The sequence below is a fragment of the Girardinichthys multiradiatus genome, chromosome 13, assembly GCF_021462225.1.
Source record: "Girardinichthys multiradiatus isolate DD_20200921_A chromosome 13, DD_fGirMul_XY1, whole genome shotgun sequence".
Lineage (NCBI taxonomy): Eukaryota > Metazoa > Chordata > Actinopteri > Cyprinodontiformes > Goodeidae > Girardinichthys > Girardinichthys multiradiatus.
The window spans coordinates 60,322-82,424 of record NC_061806.1 but is presented as its reverse complement, the minus strand read 5'-3'; the positions used below and the strand labels follow the sequence as shown (position 1 = coordinate 82,424).

Genomic DNA, 22,103 nt, shown 5'->3' with positions numbered 1-22,103 from the left:
ATGATCTAAAAGACATTACATGATATGTACAATATAATAATCTACACTGACACAGATCATAGCAGGGGTTGAAAACTATCATGTTTTCCTGCAAACAGGTGTATTAGGTGTGCAACTGATCCTGTTCTTCTGTTTCAGGTACAGCCTGTTGAGTTTTAGACCTTGTGATGGAAAATCCTGGTAAGAAAACCTCTAAAATATTACTGCACTGAAAATGTTTAGGTGTTCTGTGTTTTAAAATTTGCTCTGACATACAGATGTGTTCTGGTTGTAGATGAGAAACTTTAGAAAAGCATGTGAAAGATTGAGCTGAATTACATTAGCTGTTTATCTCTCTGTTGGGACACTATTGCTTTGAGGAATATGTGGACTTCAGACATACACATTTGAAAGCTACAAATGTTTGGTATGTTTTAGATTCTAACAACAAATTCTAAACAACATTCTGTTAGTTGCATTTGGACTATCCAGCTAGGAAAGTCTTCAGAAAGTAAATTAGTAGCAAAAGGTCAGTTGGTCTTTATGACATACTGCTTAATGTCTGGGTGCCTCAAAAAGACAGAAGTCTTTTATTTAAACCCAATTATTTCACACAATTTTCAAGAGTGAAAGATCTATATAGAGCAATGGAGAAATGTGCTGGCACCAATGTTCAGGACTAGGTATGGACAATTGGGATTTCATGCCAAGAAATAGCCCTAGAGATCCAATGTTTGATGGTTAAACTGCAGGAAGTAGAGCTATTCAGGCTGGATTTGTTCAAGTACATAAGGGTCAAACATCTAAAGCAATGACCGTTGCACAATAGAGGTGAAGAAAACAGTGAAGGTAGGTCCAGTGAAAGGAGATGAGGGGAGGGGGGTGATTTGTTAGCTTCTAGGGTGAAAGGAAAGATTTAAGGTTTTGACATGCTGGTAGTGACAGAAAGACGAGAGGGAGTATTGGGAGTAATGAAAACAGATATGTTTAAGATATTAGAGTGCATCAAGAGGAACATCACAGGTTGAGTTGTTTGGATATGAAATGACAGTTAAGGCTGTAGGAGGGTTTGGACATGTGCAGAGGACTGATTGTATATATATTGGACAAAAAATGTTGTCTATGGATCTGCCAAAGAGGAGGAGAAGTAAAAGACCATAGAGGGGCCTTTTCCACCAAACCAGTTCCAGTGCTTAACTGGTGCTAGAGCTTACTAAGAACAAATTCTTTGTGTTTCCACCGAAATAAACTATAGTCCGGGCCCCAAAAAACCAGTGCTAACCCGTCACCAGTGTGCTGCTGGACTAGAGGAAAGAACCTCTTTAATTAGGAGCTAGAGGCCGTGTCTGCAGCCAAACAAAACGTTGTGAGAGGCATGTTTAAAACTCTGGAGTTTAGTTTAGATTTTGGAAAGCTCTGCTTCTTGAAGCTTGCAAATTCTTTGAAAAAAGTTGGAGTTAGCTCTGCTTCTACTGCAGTGGCTTGTAAACGTATTCATACCCATTGAACCTTTCCACATATTGTCACGTTACAACCACAAACATAAATATATTTTATTGAAATTTTATGTGAAAGACCAACACAAAGTGCTATACAATTGTGAAGTGAAAAGACAATTATACATGATTTAAAACATTTTTTACAAAAAAAAACTGAAAAGTGCAGTGTCCAAAAGTATTCAACCTCCATTACTCTGAGTGCAACCAATTGCATTCAGAAGTTCCCTGATGATTGCTAATGACTAAATGGAGTCCACTTGTGCGTAATCTAATCTCAGTACAAATACAGCTGCTCTGTGACGGCCTCAGAGGTTGGTTAAGAGAATATTGTGGAGCAAACAGCATCTTAAATTCCAAGAAACACACCAGATAGGTCAGGGATAAAGTTGTAGAGAAATTTAAGCAGGGTTAGGTTCTAAAGCAATGCTCCAAAAAGCAGGCTTAGGCTATAAAAATATTTCCCAAGCTTTGAACATCTCATGGAGCACTGATTAATCCATCAGTCAGAAATGGAAAGAGTATGGCACAACTGTAAACCTACAGAGACAAGGCCGTCCACCTAAACTTACTGGCCGAAAAAGGAGGCCCATGGTGACTCTGGATGAACTGCAGAGATCCATAGCTCAGGTGGGGGAATCTGTCTACAGGACAGCTATTAGTCGTCCACTGCACAAATGTGGTGTTTATGGAAGATTGGCAAGAAGAAAGCCATTGTTAAAAGAAAACCATAAGAGGTCCCATTAGCAGTTTGCCAGAAGCCATGTTGGGGACACAGCAAACATGTGGAAGAAGGTGCTTTGGTCAGACGAGACCGAAATTGAACGTTTTGGTCAAAATGCAAAACGTTACGTGTGGCAGAGAACTAACACTGCACATCACTCTGAACACACCATACCCAATGTCAAATATAGTGGTGGCAGCATCATGCTCTAGGGGGTGATTCTCTTCAGCAGGGACAGGGAAGGTGGTCAGAGTTGATGGGAAGATGGATGGAGCCAAATACAGGTCTTAGAAGAAAACCTGTTGGAGTCTGCAAAAGACTTGGAACTGGGGCGGAGGTTCACCTTCCAGCAGGACAATGACCCTAAACATAAAGCCAGGGCTTACAATGATGAATGGCTTAAAACAAAATATATTCATGTGTTAGAATGGCCCAGTCAAAGTCCAGACCTAAACCCAATTGAAAATCGGTTGCAAGACTTACTGCTGTTCACAAACACTCTCCATCTGATCTGACTGAGCTGGAGCTGTTTTGCAAAGAAGAACGGTGCAAAAATTTCAGTCACCAGATGTACAAAGCCGGTAGAGAGACATACCCTAAGAATTGTAGCTGTAATTGCAGCAAAAGGTGGTTCCACAAAGTATTGACTCACAGGGGCTGAATACTTTTGCACAATGCTCTTTTCTGTTTTTTATTAGTAAAAAACAAAAAGAAATCATGTATAATTTTTTTCCACTTCACAATTGTATACCACTTTTGTGTTTGGGGCAGGTTTGACATTCTGGTTGAACAGTCTTCTGCCTGATGGTAGCAGGGTACGATCAGCTGTTTTACTTCCCCCTCTGGGTGAAAACGGAGTAGTCTGGCTCCTCACGTTTATTGAGTTTCAAAATATTTCATTATGGTTTTACACAGCCTGCATGAGTTGACAGTGTGCCTGTTGTCCCTGTCATTTTCCCTTTAGTACAGGTATAATGGAATTTTGATGTTTCAGTCGATTCACAAAAGGCTATATCTGCATCTCGATGCATTGAAAAATAAATGTTATCCCCCACCTCTAAAAATTATGCCAAAGATTGTTGATTATGGAGCTAAATTGGGGCCATAAAGTTTGTTCAAATGAAAAAGATATAAACCTGAAAAATACGTTTGTTCAAACAAAAAAATTTGAACCTGAAAAATGAAGTTTGTTCAAAAGAAAAAAATTTGAACCTAAACAATTATTTTGAACCTCCCCCCAAAAAATGTGAAAACTGGAAAAAAGGTTTTGCAACTGAAAAAAAAAACAGATGTGAAACTAGAAAAGAAACGTTCAAAACTACTTTTCAGATTCAAGTTTGTTTTTTTTCAAACTTGCAGATTTGTTTTTCGGCTTCAAACTTTTGGCCCTGTTTTGGCGTGGGGAGCGGGGCCTCCCATCACAGGGGTGCGGAATCATGAATGACAGCTCAACACAGTGGCTGAACAATATATTCCCAGCTGTTGCATTCAGGGACCGTGGGAACTGGAATTATCTGTAATACATCATTGATATTCTATATATATGTGATTGCTTTTGAAAGATAAGCTGCTTCACCGATAGAACATGAATACATGACGCGCATCTCGGTGGAGAAAATATGATCTTGACAGATTTGCACAGCATTTTAAATCCGTGTTGGAGATATCCCATGCTCTCAACATAAAGCAAAAGAACCACCAGACTAAGCGTCAGGAATGTAACCAGATGCAAAACGAGCTGGTATTTTCTGAATATCCTTCCATAATTAAGCCGTGACTTGTTTTCACATGGACTGGACCCGGGTTTGGGTTTCTGGTGCATTTTGATTAAAACGTATTTGGTCTTCATTCAGTGAAGTGACTCACAGCCAGTGTCAAACTGGCATACGGGGCAACTGGGGAAACCCCGAGGGACCACTGGCTTAGTGGGACGGTGGTTCACATTAGCCCATGAAGTGAATCACCGTTTTTATATATATATATATTTATATTCCTATATATACACACCTTCTCATTCAAAGAGTTTTCTTTATTTTCATGACTGAATATTGTAGCTTCACACTGAAGGCATCAAAACTATAAATGAACACATGTGGAATTATATACTGAACAAAAAAGTGTGAAACAACTGAAAATATGTCTTATATTCTAGGTTCTTCAAAGTAGCCACCTTTTGCTTTGATTACTGCTCCACACACTCTTGGTATTCTGTTGATGAGCTTCAAGAGGTAGTCACCTGAAATAGTTTTCCAACAGTCTTGAAGGAGTTCCCAGAGATGCTTAGCACTTGTTGGCCTTTTTGCCTTCACTCTGCGGTCCAGCTCACCCCAAACCATCTCGATTGGGTTCTGGTCCGGTGACTGTGGAGGCCGGGTCATCTGGCGCAGCACCCCATCACTCTCCTTCTTGGTCAAATAGCCCTTACACAGCCTGGAGGTGTGTTTGGGGTCATTGTCCTGTTGAAAAATAAATGATGGTCCAACTAAACGCAAACCGGATGGAATAGCATGCCGCTGCAAGATGCTGTGGTAGCCATGCTGGTTCAGTATGCCTTCAATTTTGAATAAATCCCCAACAGTGTCACCAGCAAAGCACCCCCACACCATCACACCTCCTCCTCCATGCTTCACGATGGGACCCAGGCATGTAGAGTCCATCCGTTCACCTCTTCTGCGTCGCACAAAGACACGGTGGTTGGAAACAAAGATCTCAAACTTGGACTCATCAGACCAAAGCACAGATTTCCACTGGTCTAATGTTCATTCCTTGTGTTCTTTAGCCCAAACAAGTCTCTTCTGCTTGTTGCCTGTCCTCAGCAGTGGTTTCCTAGCAGCTATTTTACCATGAAGGCCTGATTCACACAGTCTCCTCTTAACAGTTGTCCTAGAGATGTGTCTGCTGCTAGAACTCTGTGTGGCATTGACCTGTTCTCTAATCTGAGCTGCTGTTAACCTGCGATTTCTGAGGCTGGTGACTCGGATGAACTTATCGTCTGCAGCAGAGGTGACTCTTGGTCTTCCTTTCCTGGGGCGGTCCTCATGTGAGCCAGTTTCTTTGTAGCGCTTGATGGTTTTTGCGACAGCACTCGGGGACACTTTCAAAGTTTTCCCAATTGTTCGGACTGTGACCTTCATTTCTTAAAGTAATGATGGCCACTCGTTTTTCTTTACTTAGCTGCTTTTTTCTTGCCATAATACAAATTTTAACAGTCTATTCAGTAGGACTATCAGCTGTGTACTGTATCCACCTCCTACACAACACAACTGATGGTCCCAACCCCATTTATAAGGCTTGAAATCCCACTTCTTAAACCTGACAGGGCACACCTGTGAAGTGAAAACCATTTCAGGTGACTACCTCTTGAAGCTCATCAACAGAATGCCAAGAATGTGCGGAGCAGTAATTAAAGCAAAATATATATGACATATTTTCAGTTGTTTCACACTTTTTTGTTCAGTATATAATTCCACATGTGTTAATTCATAGTTTTGATGCCTTCAGTGTGAAGCTACAATATTCAGTCATGAAAATAAAGACAACTCTTTGAATGAGAAGGTGTGTCCAAACATTTGGTCTGTACTGTATATATATATATATATATATATATATATATATAAAAACGGTGATTCACTTCATGGGCTAATGTGAACCACCGTCCCACTAAGCCAGTGGTCCCTCGGGGTTTCCCCAGTTGCCCCGTATGCCAGTTTGACACTGGCTGTGAGTCACTTCACTGAATGAAGACCAAATACGTTTTAATCAAAAATGCACCAGAAACCGAAACCCGGGTCCAGTCCATGTGAAAACAAGTCCAGGCTTAATTATGCAAGGATATTTGGAAAATACCAGCTCGTTTTGCATCTGGTTTCATTCACGCCACTTAGTCTGGCGGTTCTTTTGCTTTATGTCGAGAGCATGGGAAATCTCCAACACGGACTTAAAATGCTATGCAAATCTGTCAAGATCCTATTTTCTCCAGATGCGCGTCGTGTATTCAAGTAAGCTGCTTCTATCGGTGAAGCATGTTATCTTTCAAAACCAATCACATATATATATATAGAATATCGACGATGTATTACAGATAATTCCAGTTCCCACGGTCCCTGAATGCAACAGATGGGAATATATTGTTCAGCCGCTGTCATGAGCTGTCAGTCATAATTCTGCACCCTGTGATCTGAGGCCCCGCCCCCCACACCAAAACAGGGCCAGATGTTTGAAGCCGAAAAAAAAATCTGCAAGTTCGAAAAACAAAACTTGAATCTGAAAAGTAGTTTTGAACGTTTTTTTTTTTTTCCCAGTTTCCCTAACCCTAACCCCGTTTTTTGGGGAGGTTGAAAATAATTTTTCAGGTTTAAATTTTTTTCTTTTGAACAAACCAATTTAGCTCCATAGTTGATGACTACAGAAAGCATGAGTTTAAGGTCAGCCCGTCATGGAATATTATACTATATATTCAGTATATATTTGAGCCTGTTGTATGTACAGTTTTGACCCTGTATGCCTTAGACAAAAAGCACCTGGAGATACCTTCAGTAAAACACTGTTGGAAGGATTGTTTTTTTCTGTGGAAAATGTAGACAAGATAATGCATGCTAGTCATACTTCCCAAAAAGCTCTTAATTGACTTTTCGTGTGTGATTGCTCGGCACTTTCAGGTTGTCGCAGCAGAATGCATTTGGGGTTAAGGGTTTGGCAATGTGACGCAGTGCACGTTTTATCACTGAAACCTCCTGATGGGTCCTCACCCTGAGCACACACACGTGCTTGTAGCAACACTGCTGGTTTCTGTTACAGCCACACATAGCCTTGAATCATTTGACCTCAATCATTTAACAAGCTCAATGTATCACTCCACACTCACATTGCAACCAAGCTCTTCTTCTAGCTCAGTCATTGCAGTGTAGTTGAAGCAGTTGTGGTGAAACGTTTGGGATGTCTGTGCAGTCTCAATATATTTGTAAGTAAACCCATTTTTTGAATATATGATGACGAATATTCTTGACTTTTCTTGTGCCTGTTGTATTTAAATAGACCATCTGAGTCAGTACTGATAGTTAGCTCTTCCTCTGTTTTCTTGACACACAATGATGAAGCAGGGCAGGGTGCCATGAACGCTTTAGTAATACGAGGGCCATGGTGAGGACAGCTTAAGGAAGCTTGATGAACTCATCTCTGTCTGGACATTTGGCCAAGCAGTAAAAATAAACTGGACTTCCTTTTCAGCTCTGTGTGAAACTGGACCTTTCTGATCTAAACACACAGTTGTTGATCAGCAACAATTACTGACAAATCCAGGTCCACGGAGATCATGGGTTTTGTTGGGAGGAGCCGTAGGTTTCCATATCATGGAAACATGAATAGCACAACAAATCCCGTCATACCTCTTTATTTACCCTGGTTTTCCTGAACTGTTGTCTTAATTGCTACCTTGTAATCTTGCATTCCACACATTCTTGAGTCATGGATATATCGCTGTGTTGCACCACTTTATGTGAACTGTAGAGGGAACAAGAGTAATGCAGTATAACTTGATATCAGATGAGAAACATAAGCATGATGATAAGGGAACCTACTGGATTATTTTCACTGTCGGGCTTACTTCCATCAAATTCTGTAAAATAAATTCAGGTTATTTAACGACCTAACACCCGCCTTTCTTCGCTTTTATTTACAAATCCTGCATTTCACAAAGTGATTAATTTACTGTTGCAATCTGTTTTATATAATCCAGTCTCCTCGATAGATGAACCCTGTCTGTCTCTGATTGTGTAATTGAGGCAGTTAGACAGTTTAGTGGTGTAATTTGCTTTGCATTTGAGGAAGACTTAAAGCATTGATGTCCAACTCCAGTCCTCAAAGACAACTGTCCTGCATGCTTTAGTTTTGGCCCTGATTCAACACAGCTGATTCAAATGTTTACGTTACCTAATCAGCCTTTCAGCAACCCTGCAGTGGCCTGGTAGTAAAGCATTCATTTGATTCAGAACAGATGCTGTATTGTCCCAACAGAGAAATTTTGCTCAGTGAGTAACAAACAAAGTAAAAACTAAATAAGTAAAGCACACAATTTCTATCAAAACACATCTAACAACAGACAATGTAAAGACAGAATCAACAACAGCAACATTCTCTGCTGCTCGTGGTTTCTGTGCATACTACCCAACTATGCGCCAGGGTTATCCAATCAAGTGGGTTAAACCAGGGAAATCTCTAAGACATACAGGACACTGAGCCTTGAGGACCGAACAACACTGATTTAAAGGGATACAGTATGAAGAGCTGCAAAACATTTGGCTCTATGCATGAAAAAGAAAACCTTGAGTCTTTATCACCCACTGAAAGCCTGAGGTTTTTCCTTTACAACAAAGACAAATTTGGCAATTTAGAAATAGTTTTGGTTGTGGAAAAATACAGTGAGTCAAAACTGAGTTGGTGATTAAAGAGTGACATGCCTGTTAACTGGCTACTGTAGCAGAAAACCTGACCTGGTATCAGAATGTTACAATCTGCTCAAATGGCCCTTGAAAACTACAACTAAAGATGGCGGGTGTTCATTCTTTATTTTTGGTTACGTCAATGTATTAAATTGCAAATAATAAATAAATGTTATAGATAACATTATTCTAACTGAAATTATGTTCTATTGTTTTTGCAGCAGTAGGATTATTTGTTTCTTTGTTTTAATTAAAAATGATTACATCATACTATCAATTTTTGTGTTAACGTTTTGTGTAAATATCATAGAACAGTGGTGTCATCATACTTTGAGAGTCTCCTACCAGCCCATGCTTAGTTGTCTAATTTCCACCTCTGGTTGTTAAATTTCAATAAGAGAAAGGGAACTGTACCAAGAAAAATCAAGTTGCTAATCTGCAACATAGTCATCATTTTACACATTGTTTCAGGTTTAAAAGGACAATCTTCAGAGGACAGTACACCTACATTGTATCATTTCCTCTTCTGTCACTGGGCTCCTGCTTGGTCTTGCTCACCTTGTGCTTCTCAGGTTACCTCAGCCTGCAGAGTCCGCCCATATCCCCTTAGGGAGTAGTTTTTTTTTTTCTCTGAGTAATGGGGCTAACAACAGAGGATGTGCAGGGTGGTGATGGGGGGCAATGCATTGCAAATCCCTCAAGGCCCAGTGGCTAGACCAGTCAAACCTCAAAGCCTGCCTGCTTTGAACTTTGCCCCTGAAAAATCCACTTCTGGAAATGAATGGCATCTCTGCCGGACTACCTTTCCTGCATACCTTATTTACAAAGTCAGAGCTACAAAAAGGGAGGGACCTAAGTGCTGAGTGAGGCAGCATGTTTGTGTTTTAAAGCGAGAAGACGAAGGAAGGAAGGAGGGAGGACGAGAGGGAGAGAGAAACCAAATAATACAAGCTGAAGGAAGGGGGAGGGCATGACTCTACAACCAAGAGACACTGAACACCTCAAGTGAGCAGTCAAGACAGTAGTTACAGTAGTTTGGTCTGTTTGGAGAGGAGTGTGTTGGAGTACGATTTTCCTGTCCTTCGGCGTGCCTCAAGTAAGGCAGCGCCTGGCAGACCAGGCGGGGACGGGAGCCATAGCATGGGACAAAATGCTAGCAGCGAGACTGTGGCCCAGCAACCAGCCAGACACAAACCCGGTAAGCCATGGAGCCTGTCAGAACATAAATGTGACAGAATCTAGACAAGGAAACAACCTGTCAGGTGTTCTTTCACTTTACAGAGCTAAGAGCCATCAAGAGCTTAAAGACGAGCAGGTGTTTCTAAAGCAGGGGCAAACTGGAGGGTGGCAGGTACAGACAGGTGGAGAAGAATGCATGCAGATGGAATGTGGTGATTGTGAAACGCACAAACCACACAAACCTCTCTCTGTTTGCACACAACTCACTCTGTCCTTGTAAAAGCAGATATTAGAACACTATTGAAGGGACCAACAGCAGTCAAGTGTCCTCATATTTTCTTTCAGTTATTTGTATACGGTTCTTATTAGTCTACTTTGTACAGGCTATCTGTGTCTATTTTAATATTCCACTTGGGTATTTACTGACTCTGTGTAAGTTAAGGAGGATTATTAAACTGAACTGCTACTCAACAATACTATCCTGGTTACATATTTGCTCACCAGCCCTGGTGTTTTTTTGACTTTGGTTTGCTATTCTGCATATTTGGTTTCAACATGTCATGTGATTGGCATGAGTCAGGTGGAGCTTGACCATAGGACAGCAGGGAGTTAGATAAGTGCCAGCTGGCCGGTGCAGTGCCCATGCTTTTATCAGCATGCTGTGTTTAAATGGCTGAGTGTTGACAGATGAATGTGTTTTTACTGAAGGCTCAGGTTCTAATGAGCATTTCTGCTTGAGGATGGTTTATACAAGCAAATTACTTAAAATAACTCATCTGTCAGTTCTTGGTTTCTGGGGGAAAAACATGTCTGTAGCCAAAGAAGACTCTAAACCAAGGTTTTATGAATGAACAGAACAACAAATAGGAAGACAAGAGCACAGAGAGTACCTGCAGCTGAGATATGATAACAGAATTATTAAAACAACTTCATGATTTGGGAAAGTTGAGCTACAGTGTCAACAAGGATGTGTCCAAAGTAGGATGTAATATAATTGATTGGTGACCTTTTAGTTTATATTTTCTGAGTTATCAATTGTTTGGCAAATTTATTATAGTGGTTTGTGAACTCAGGCTAAGGGGTGATTCCACTCAGTTTGGACATATGAAAGCTACTGAAAGGAGTCTGTAACAGGGAAAGTGAAGGAAAGAGGCATGAACTGAGAATGATGAGGAGGGAGAGAATCACCTGTTTAAATGTGTATTTCTTCTGTTGTATGAGCCTGCAGCTCAAAGTTAAATGTTTTTGCTAAATATGGCAGTTTTGGTATTTCATCAACTGAGAAAAATAGTTAAATAATAAAGAAAAGTTAATGTGTATAGGATTATATTAGGATTATCCTAGTTTCCTAGTATCTTAAAATAACCAACTTCTAAAGGGTATCTAAACCAAAAATCTTATATTAATATTTAAATAGTAATTTTGCCTCGGTTTTAGAATAGTGAACATCTCAGAGAAGAGAAGAGAGGAGGAAAATAGAAAGACTGAAAAAGAGTGAAAGACCAGAGAAAAATTGGAAAAGTTAGAGAGAAGATAGAAAAGTAAAGCTAAGAGCAAGGAAAGAACAGAAATGTTAGAAAAAGGAGGAAAGGAAAGAAGACAGACATTACTACTGCTATTTATTTGTTTTAAAATTCTTAGGAAATGCTAACAACAGTGTGGATAGACATTCCTGCTATTACACTTGATTATTATAGGTTAATTATGAATGTATATTTTAAAATAAATGAAACTGTAACTGTGCCAATGCTTCCATTATATCTTGATAACATTTAATTATTTTATTTTATTTCTCTGAGCTGGAAAATGTCCCTGGGTTTGATTTCAGAAGAAAAGACAAAAACTTTAACTGAAACTAATAAAAATTTAACTGAAACTAAGTATTTTCAAAAAATAAAAACTAAACTAGCAAAATAATGCTAAAAACTAATTAAAACTAAAATAGAGATGAAAATGTGAAGTCAAAACTAAATAAAAACTAATGAAAGCTGCAAAACTATTAAAACCTTGGTTCTTATGCTCCACTAATCTGTACCAAATTTCCAGAACTTTTTTCCTATGTGTTTTCTTTTCTCATGTTTTCATTATATAAAACACTTTGAATTGTCCTGTTGCTGAAATGTGCTTAGTGACCAAACACCCAGTGTCACTGGTATGTCTCTTGATCTGCTTATTAGGCATATTTCTGTATTCCTCTAGTTAAGGTTTAGGGCCAAATATTGACACAATTCTCAGTCTTTCCAGTAAAGGCCAAGAATAGCCACAGCTGCCATAGCAGGGTGCAGCAAGTTAACTCGAACGTTAACTCAAATGTTTTAGTTATCAAAGATCTGCAGTCCTCCACGGAACTCCACAGCATTTAAAAAAGTTACAATAAAGTTAGAAATGATTAGTGTATTCATTTTTGTCGGGGCAGTAACGTCGAGCTCCATCCCAGCCTTTTCTTAATCCACCTGCTTCTCTGCTGCAGGAGCTCAGCCTTTAAAACTGACCAACTATTTAAGCAACGTATTGAACAGAACCAAAGCGATGATGAATTTTCTGAAAACCAGTTGAAGTATTTACATGCTGAAGATATTTATTGCCAAGTTCCACAGTGCTTCTATAGTTTCAACATCTGTCATTCTCTTGACGATGATTTGGAAAACCTTTATTGAACTCGTAAACAGTGACAAATTATAACTTTGTTTTCTGCACAGTTTGTTGCATTACTTGCTGCACACACTGTGCTCAAAGGGTCTCTGAGGCTAGGAGCATAGTTGTGCATATAGAAATATATTTATATTTAGTCATTAAATGTTTGTTCTGTATTCTAATGAAGAAAAGTTTATATATTTTCCGTTAATATTTTGACAAAACATTTAAAGAAAATCACCTGCCTTTAATTTTTTTTAAACACTGTTGATTAGGTTTTTTTATGCCAACTGAAGAGCAATGTACAGCAACAGGTGGGGGGTGGGGAACACTGGCAAACTGACTCTGTGGTTTAAAGTACTTTTAAAGAAATGGAGACGATATAAGAGCAAATGTTTGTGGTTTAAAACCTCAACCAGCCAGGGCCTATGTGTGGGCATTTGTACAATATTCAAAAAGGGAATGTGGTTTTTGTTATTTTTAGTTGGCTTGTTGCAATACATTTAGAATAATTTGGATTGGGGTGTGTTGTTTTGTGTTTCATCCTTTTTGTACAAGAATATAGGAATTCATAAATACATTTGTGTTACTTTAAAATGAACATGGTTTTCACTTCTATTTCTTAGATCAGATTCAGTTTAAGGTCAGTTTGCTCAACCTTGCAGCAACAAGCCTGTTTAGGAATTTCCACTCTGGAGTTGTGACTCAGTACTTACCGTCTAGCTGTGTTGTACACTAAAGAATTAAAGCAGTTGTTTCACACCCACATGCTCGCCTAGGCTTTTGATTAAGCAGAAGACTGTCTTTAGATTTTTTTGTCACACCTAACTTAACATTCATGTACTTGCTTGTTTTGACCTGCCTTTTAATCTATATTTGAGTTTTTCTTGAAGCACTGTTAAAGGCCCATTTTAAAGAAAGAATATTTAAAGTTGTCCTCTTGAAAGTCAGAGTAGTATGCTAAAAGCAATCACTGGCAATTAGAAAAGTACTAATAAGTGTCAGCAGCTTAGGCCTGGCCTAAATGTGAAATGTTTTCTTTTTTACTATACAAACTATGCTGCATTGTTTTGTTTTAAAGCCCTTAGAGATATTTTTTTTCCCTGCATGTTGACCAAGTTTTATTAAAGCCTTGTCTCTAACCATGGACTCTTGATCTATAATGGTAGCTGTACTCATTTGTGCCTAAGGCTACATTCACACTGTAGGTCTTGATGCTCAATTCAGATTTTTTTTCTAAAATCAGATTTTTTGGCATCGTCGTTCACATTACTTTTAAAATGTTGCCTATATCTGACTTGAATGTTAACTGTTTGTGGTTCCAAACTGAACCACATGCGCAAATGATGTCAAACACAGCACACTTTGGTCCACCAAACAAGTGTTATTGCCTTTGTGAAGTGCCTGTCTGACGGAAGCCGTTTAATGTATCAGCAGGTGCTGAGTAGGAAACGCACAAATAAAACATACTGATTGTGAAACATTGGTATTTTGTGGAGCTTTTGCTACCAAATTATCAGAGAGGCCAGTTTGGATGCGGGGACGATGATCCAAATCCTAATTTGGCTTGAAAAAAGGTGTCAGTTGATTTAATAATGAGGTCTAATATCTTGCTGTCCCTCTACTGTCCAGCATTATTGCAACTCTCATCCATCTTGCTAACTGCTATCACTTCCCGTCGGTGTAAAGTTAATTATCAATGGAAAGTGAGGTCAAAATCACATCAAATCCGCCTTGGTTGTTCCCACTGGAGTCACATTAAAAAATATTAGATATTAGTCAGATTCAGGACCACATATGGAAGTGGCTCAAATCTGACTTGAAAAAAAATCATATAGGTGCCAGATCTGAATGTTCACACTTAAGACTGACGTGGTCACTAAAATTTGGGCCACATTTGCCTGCAGTGTGAAAGAGTCCTAAGTGTTATACAAATGTGATCACAGATTGAAGTCATCTCAGATTTTAGTTTGTGTCATAATCACAAAGAATACGAAGGTTTGTCAGACGTGGTACTTTGCACTTGTTCCACATAATTTCTCTGTCACTACAATTGAAATGAATAGTTTTAAATAAATGTTTTACATGCTTTGGCCAACTCAATCATTGTTGTTTTTGTCATGCTCATACAGATGATGAGGTTGACTTGCAGCAGAGCACACCAGGAGCTGAAGAAGGAAATTCTGGAGGTGGAGCACCCACAGCAAAGCGGAAAGGCAAATTTGCAAAAATGGGGAAGTTCTTCAAGCCTTTTAAATTTAAGAAGAAGAAGCCAAGTGAGAAGTTCACTGAAACATCTAAAGGTATGCTGGCTGCAGTATTGCGCTACAATAGTTACTTGTATTGTGTTTGATAGACTACTTACTCCATTTATATGTGCGGTATTCCTCCTTCAGAATTGGAAAGAAAGATTTCTGTGAGAAAATCCCGCCAAGAGTTGATTGCTAGAGGAGTTTTAAAGGAGATCCCAGAAAATGGTAGGTCTGCTTGAAAGTGTTTTAGTTAATTAGAAAAAAGGTTAATTGCTCATATGCTATTTCTTTTCTTTACATATGGTTAGGGAGTAATAATGAAATCAACTCCAAAGATCCACCAGTGAAAAATGGGCACCCCATACCAATAGATGCAGACTGGGTGTCAGAAGGAGGAAGTAGAGTGTCTAGAGACTCTGACATCAAGGCGAATCCCATTAGGCATCCTCAAGGAGAAGAACGTCGAAGCAGAGTGTCATCGGATGCTTCTAGAAGTAACAGGGCGCCTCTGGATGTGGACAGTTATGCAAAGTTGCCTTTGGATGTAGACAGACGAATCCGCATTCCCTCAGATAATGATAAGAGAGGATATTTCCCTCCACAAGATGATAAATACCGTAGAGACAAGAAGAGGGATGGCCAAGATAACAGAGAGGACAGAGGAAGGATGGACAGGGAAGGAATGGAAAGAAGGGACTGGCGAGACGAAAAAGAAAGGGAAGGGGGAGTTGACCGTAGAGAGGAGAAAAGAGAAAGAAAAGATGAAAAAACAGACAGACAAATTCGAGATCAGAGAGATCGGGATGAGAGGGAGAGGAGAGATCGGGACCGGGACGAGAAGAGAGATCGGGACGAAAAGAGAGATCGGGACGAGAAGAGAGATCGGGACCGGGACGAAAAGAGAGATCGGGACCGGGACGAAAAGAGAGATCGGAACCGGGACGAGAAGAGAGATCGGGATCGGGAAGAGAGGAGGGATCGGGACGAGAGGGAGAGGAAGGATCGGAATAAGAATGAGAAGGAAAAGAGAGATCATGAAGAGAGAGAACGGAGGGACAGAGAAGAGAGGGAACGAAAGGATAGGGAACGGAATGAAAGGGAAAGGAGAGAGATTGATGACAAGGAGAGAAAAGATGACAAAGAGCAATGGCTTGAGCGTGAAAGAAAAGAGAATAGAGATGATAGAAAAGAGGACAGAGTAAGAGAAGAAAGGGAGAGGAGATATGCTCAACTGGAGAGAGATGATGGCCGTAACAAACGGGACGACCGGACAAAGAAACATGAAGATGAACGTGAGAGAATGCCAAGAATCTTGCCTGATGTCTCACGTTCAGTCTCTGACATGGACTTGCGTCCTCTGCAGAGGAGCTCCTCAGATGAAGACAAGAGTGCTTCCTCACCAGTAGACGCTGACCGAAGAACTACACTACCCAGATACAAACCACACGTAGAATTCCGAGATCGCTCAGGTAAGGAAATTGTCCTATTTGTCCGAATTATCATGGGACTTTTGGAAGATCTTACAAATTTGGTCTAGGAGTATGGCTAGCACTTCACTAACATTTCGTCTATTTTTCAATCTAGCCATCTCCTAAAGGAATTCTTGTTTATTTTAACCCAAACTATAAATTCTTCAAGCAATAAAAGCTAAACTGTTTCAAATAAAAAACATTTGTTCTGAAGATCCTAAGTGATGGCGTCAGAAAACACATTCTGAGTTGTTTTGATTGTTTTCCTCATTTGTGTTCCAACATAATAAAAGTAAATGTTGCCATAACTACAGTTAGAACTTTATATAAACCTTTTTAACTCTGCTTTTGAGTTTAATTACGTTAAAGTTAAGTCTGTATTCCAAGGGTGTAACTAGCGAGAGCTGTTTTAGCTGTGCCTCTATAAAACGTAATTTAGCATCTGCACTTAGACGAGTTTTATTCAAATTGTTCACACAGTTCTGAGAAAAGATTAGAACATTGAACTTATTTACCAAAAGTGTGAGCAAGGCACTTTTTCCTACTTCAGTACAGCCTATTTTCTGTTACTGTAAGGAGAGTGTGTGCTCATGCATGCAATTGTTCAAAGATAAAGGTGGTTCCTCCTGTTCCATAAAATTCAGCCTTTTCTACCTTTTCACTCCAAGCATAAAACACTAAGAAGGTACAGGCTCTTGGCTGAAGTTTTTTTTTACTCAACTGTTAAACATTGCCAGCAAATGTAACTTTTGCTGTTGTCAAACCTGCAGTTTCTGTACTGCACACTAATGCATGATGACACTGCTCAGAAAACTTAAGGGACCACTTTGGAAACACATCAGATCTCATTTGGAAAAAATCAAGCTGTATAATCATGCTGATTGGTAAACAGCAATTATTAAGTCTTGCCAGAAATTCTCAGTTGGAAAATCTGGGCTTTGACTGGGCCATTCTAACACATGTATATGTTTTGAGATAAACCAGGGGTGTCAAACTCCAGTCCTTGAAGGCTGCTGTTCAGATGTGTCTATAGTCCAAGACACCCGAATCAAACGGTTAAATTGCCTCCTTAGCATGTAATCAAGTTCCACAGAGCTCCGCTGATTATCTCATTATTTGATTCAGGTGCACATTTTAACATCGCATGATGCTGGCCCTGGAGGACTGGAGTTAAACTATTGTACTGTAGCTCTTGTTGTACATTTAGGTTGCCCCTCCAGTTGTGTTTTGTAGTCTTTAACAGGTTTTATCTTGGGATTGCTCTGTATTTAGATTTAGTTTTATCTGGTTTTTAAGTAACACCAGATTCTCAATCTCTGCTAAAGAAAAGCATCTCCACAGCATGTTACTGCTACCAGCATGTTTTACTGCAGTAAAACTATCTGTTCAGGTGGATGGCCTTGTCTTGCTAGGTTTGCAGTTGTGCCATACTCTTTCAATTTTTGTATAAAAATAAATACGTGGCTTAAATATTGTAAAGCAGGGGATTACCCTTCCTTAAACCTCTCACAGGTTTATCATTGGGCTATCAGCTGTTTGTTTCAGTATAAATTCAGGTGTTCAGGTGCTGAACTACTGAATTTATACTGAGATTAAACTACACAAAGGTGGATTGTTTAGTACTTGGGTGACTTGTGAAGGCAGCTGGTTGGCCGGACATAGACGCATCAGAGTTAAGCGAGTAGATATAAATGACATGGTACACATCCCAGATTTTGAAATCCATGTCTAGATCCATGTCTTCTACTTAACAATTATGCACTACTTTATATTATTTCACATAAAATCCCCCCAAAATACCTTGAAGTTTGTGGTTGTAATGTGACAGTGTACAAAGGTTAGTTCAAAGGGTCTAAATACTTTTAGAAGGCACTTTCAAATAAAAACAAGAAGATTCTGCTTTGATCTCTCTTCATGTCTGAGTGCACCTTGGATTACCTCTCCTCCTCTAATGACCAAAGGGCTAGAAGCTTTGAATATCTTACAAGCCAGCCTCTTTGTTTCAGCTTTTGCCTCAGTGTTGATTTGTGTACCGACCCTTTTTGTGCTTCCTGTTTACATAATTTCTCAAAGCTCAGTGTTTAATGCCTTGTCAACCTCTCCTTTAATGACTGTGTGTCTTTGTGTGTGTCCACGCCTCTGCAGAGTCTGTCGGTGTCCGATTTACCCCTGACCACTATCCGGAGCAAGATTCCCAACAGCCAAAACCCATACCCAGGCGAGCTTTGGTTCCCCCTAAATTCCTCATTGGTCTTTCTGAGTCCAACAGTCCGACACTTTCCTTCTCCTCTTCTTCCTCGTCTTCTTCCTCCTCCGGTTCCACTGTTGAAGCCGTTATTGCCAAGCCGCCAAGAACAGTGTCCCTCGTAGCAGACGCCGCACCTCAACTGCCTCTTGCTGGTGCTGCCTCAGCTGACTCTGACACGCCTCCCACTGTCCCTCCCCATGCCCAGCAGCCTCCCGTCCCTCCCCATTCACAGAGGCCTCCCGTCCCTCCCCACGCCCAACAGCCCCCCGTCCCTCCCCATACGCAGCAGCCTCCTGCCGTTTCCCACGCCAAGCAGCCTCCTGTACCTCCACCTAAACCCACCAACCGCAACAGCAATCCTGCAGCCCTTGGTGAGTTTCTTTCCTGTTCTTGCCATAATGGGTTGCTTTGGTCTGTCTGTATTTGTTTGTTCTTTTGAAGTTTGTCAGACAGTCCAAATGGTATCTAACCTTCACCATAAGCCATGGACTGCCTGACCGCACTCCCTAACCCAACTGCTGCTGTTTGTGCAAATGTGAGACATTATGACTTTGTAGGTGAGGGGAAAATATTTCTAAATGATCAGAGAATGTTTTCTGATTTTACAGTACTATAACATTTACCACAAAGAAAGGCTTGTTGAAAGGGAATGTCTAATTGAATATTAAACAAAATATCTCAGTTTCTTGATTTATTTTCTTAATTACCGTTACATGATCCCAGTAATGTCTTAACCACTTAAGGTTAACAGAGAACCCAGTGCTGTCCACTGTGTCTGCTGCCTGGTTGCTGGTTCTTAGGGTGTTGGCTCAGCTAAAATATAAAAACTGAAAAGCCTATAGTGATGCCATGCTCAGTAAAGCAAATCCTCATCATGCTTGTTTAGCTTCCCAGCATTCACAGAGAGTTGTCGATAATTATTTAAAGACTGCTTATGCCCAGTGAGTCTTCATCTATTTACCATTGTTAAAATAGATGTAACAAAATGCACTGGGATGGAAGAAGCTAGACGTCTCAGCCACATATTAATTAATTTACAAAGTTTGCATGGGTTGATTTCAAACAGTGAAGAAAGTGTATGTAAGCTATCAGTTCCTCAGGATTTCTAATGTGTGTTTGTGGGAAAAGCGATATAACCGTGTTATTGATTATTCAGCCCTCCTGTGGTTGCAATCAGCATAAGTTAAGGTTTCTGTAGACTGACAGATATACTGAGGAGGAACTTTGGAGTGTTCTTCCTCATGGTGCTGTGTTAGCTCAACCAAATTCTTTGGATGTTTTCTATTTATTGCTTGTGTATGGTGGCGCTGTAGGTAGGACTGTTGCCTTGCAGCAAGAAGGTCCTGGGTTCAACTCCTGGCCCAGGGGTCTTTTTGCATGGAGTTTGCATGTTCTCCCCGAACATGCGTGGGTTCTCTCCAGGTACCCTGGCTTCCTCCCACAGTTCAAAGACATGACTGTTAGGTTAATTGGTCCCTAATTAACTAGAAATGACAGTTGTTCTCCACAAAACTCTGTTGTTCTCAGTATCCCCTGAATGCAGTTGTCTTAATATATCCTGCTGAACCTTTAAAAACTGTTTTGCTTCTGAATGCCATTTGCAATGCTGACTTTTTCTAATCTGCATTCAGTTTTTAGAAACTCCCTTAAAACTGATAGAGCTAATGAATAGGGTGATGGCAAGGAGGCCTTAGAATCTCAAAGACTTAGACTCATCACCAAAAATACCTGTGGAAGCATGCAGAAAACCAAGAGAACTGGTACTACAGTGAGGAAATAAGTATTTGATACACAGTTAATTTAGCAAGTTTTCTCACATACAGTCTCGGGAGCTCTGTAATTTTCATCGTAGGTACACTTTAACTGTGAGAAACAGAGTCTAATAAAAAATCCAGAAAATCACAGTTTATTATATTTAAACAATTAATTTGCATTTTAAAACATGAAATAAGCATTTGATCACCTACCAAGCAAGAATTCTGGCTCTCACAGTCCCATTTGTCCATCTTTAAGAGGCCCTCATGTCCTCTACTCACTTGTAGGAGTTGCACCTATTTCAACTTGCTACCTGTAGAAAACACACCTGTCCTTACTCACTCACTCAGACTCCAGCCTGTCCCTATATGGGCAAGAGCAAAGAGATGTCTAAGCACATCAGTGACAAAATTGAAACTTGCACAAAGCTGGGATGGGCTACAGGACAATAGGGAACCAGCTTGGTGAGAAGGCAACTGTTAGGGTAATTATTAGAAAATGGAAGAAACTCAGGATGACTGTCAATATCCCGCAGACTGGGGCTCCATGCAAGATCTCACCTCGTAGAGTGTCAGTGATCATGAGGAAGGTGAGGGATCATCCCAGAACTACACGGCAGGACCTAGTCAATGACCCGAAGAGAGCTGGGACCACAGTCTCAAAGGTCACCATTGGTAACACTATGTCGGAAGATTAAAAACCCGCAGCACACGCACGGTCCCCCTGCTCAAGCCACCGCATGTCCAGGCCTGTCTGAAGTTTGCCAATGACCATCTGGATGAGGAATGGGAGAAGGTCATGTGGTCTGATGAGACCAAAACAGAGCTTTTTAATGTAAAATTTACTCACCGTGTTTGGAGGAAGAAGGAAGGATGAGTACAACCCCAAGAACACCATCCCTACCTTGAAGCATGGAGGTGGAAACATCATTCTTTGGAGATGCTTCCTGCAAAGGGGACAGGACGACTGCACCGTATTGAAGGGAGGATGAATGGGGCCATGTATCAGGAGATCTCGGCCAACAACCGCATGACAACAACCCAAAGCACACAGCGAGGGCAACTAAGGAGTGGCTCCGTAAGAAGCATCTCAAGGTCCTGGAGTGGCCTAGCCAGTTTCCAAACTTGAACCCTATCAAAAATCTTTGGAGGGAGCTGAAAGTCTGTGTTGCCCAGCAACAGCCAGGAAACCTGAAGGATCTGGAGAAGATCTGTATGGAGGAGTGGTCCAAAATCTGGTCAGGAATTATACATAATGTCTGACACAGTGATATAGAAACAGCTAATGACATCACTGCAATTCGTGACGTTACAGATGTTTGGAGTGAACATTGATAATATGCTGCTGTTGGCTGTCAGTTTTCAAGTATTGCCCATTTTTTTATTACCAAACATGTAGTGCTTTGCAGTGTGAGCTGTTAACTGGAATTACACCTGGCTGTGAGCTGTTGTTGCTCTGTAGGACTTTTTCCAACTTGTCAGTTGTTGATCCAGCTGTCTGAGACATGCTCCAGCTTGCTTTTACTGTTTTTATGCAACACCACAAGGGTTTTTCTCTGGAGGGCAGATAGAAACTGACTGGCTTTTTATTTTTAATATTCTTTGCCCTAGCTTGCCATAGCTACACGTGTTTGCAGCCCATCCCAGTATTGCCAGTTGGGTAATACTCCATCGCAGTGACACATTCCTCTGCCGTTTGCTAGATGCAGATACAATTTCACAGAGTTTCAAATAGCCAGGTACCCTGTGCTGTCTGAGACTGCAGTTCTAAACCTTGTTACTGGAAAGGGTTTCATGTATGTGACACATTTTAGGCAGAGAATATCCATTTTAAAGTCTTCCTAAGTACTTAGTAAGTACTGCTGTTTTGTGAAGAGGTTTCCCCTCTCATCCAAGAGGTCTGTTCAGTTCTGAACCTGGGTTGAAATTAT

The 22,103-nt window shown here is 40.4% G+C and overlaps 1 protein-coding gene across 6 annotated transcripts in view; it reads left to right on the top strand.

Annotated features, from left to right (window-relative positions):
* The window catches only part of phactr4a (phosphatase and actin regulator 4a), a 41,781-nt gene that overhangs the window by 9,521 nt on the left and 10,157 nt on the right, over positions 1-22,103 (top strand). For 3 of the 6 annotated variants that reach the window (XM_047383689.1, XM_047383688.1, XM_047383690.1), the window contains 5 exons: positions 139-180; positions 14,582-14,752; positions 14,846-14,926; positions 15,010-16,170; positions 18,316-18,789. In XM_047383689.1, coding sequence (XP_047239645.1) covers positions 168-180; positions 14,582-14,752; positions 14,846-14,926; positions 15,010-16,170; positions 18,316-18,789 — 1,900 coding nt within the window. In that variant the 5' untranslated portion in view covers positions 139-167. Of the gene's footprint in view, positions 1-138; positions 181-7,119; positions 7,160-9,545; positions 9,835-14,581; positions 14,753-14,845; positions 14,927-15,009; positions 16,171-18,315; positions 18,790-22,103 lie in introns of those variants that run through there. The other 3 variants (XM_047383687.1, XM_047383686.1, XM_047383691.1) reach the window with 3 other exon arrangements.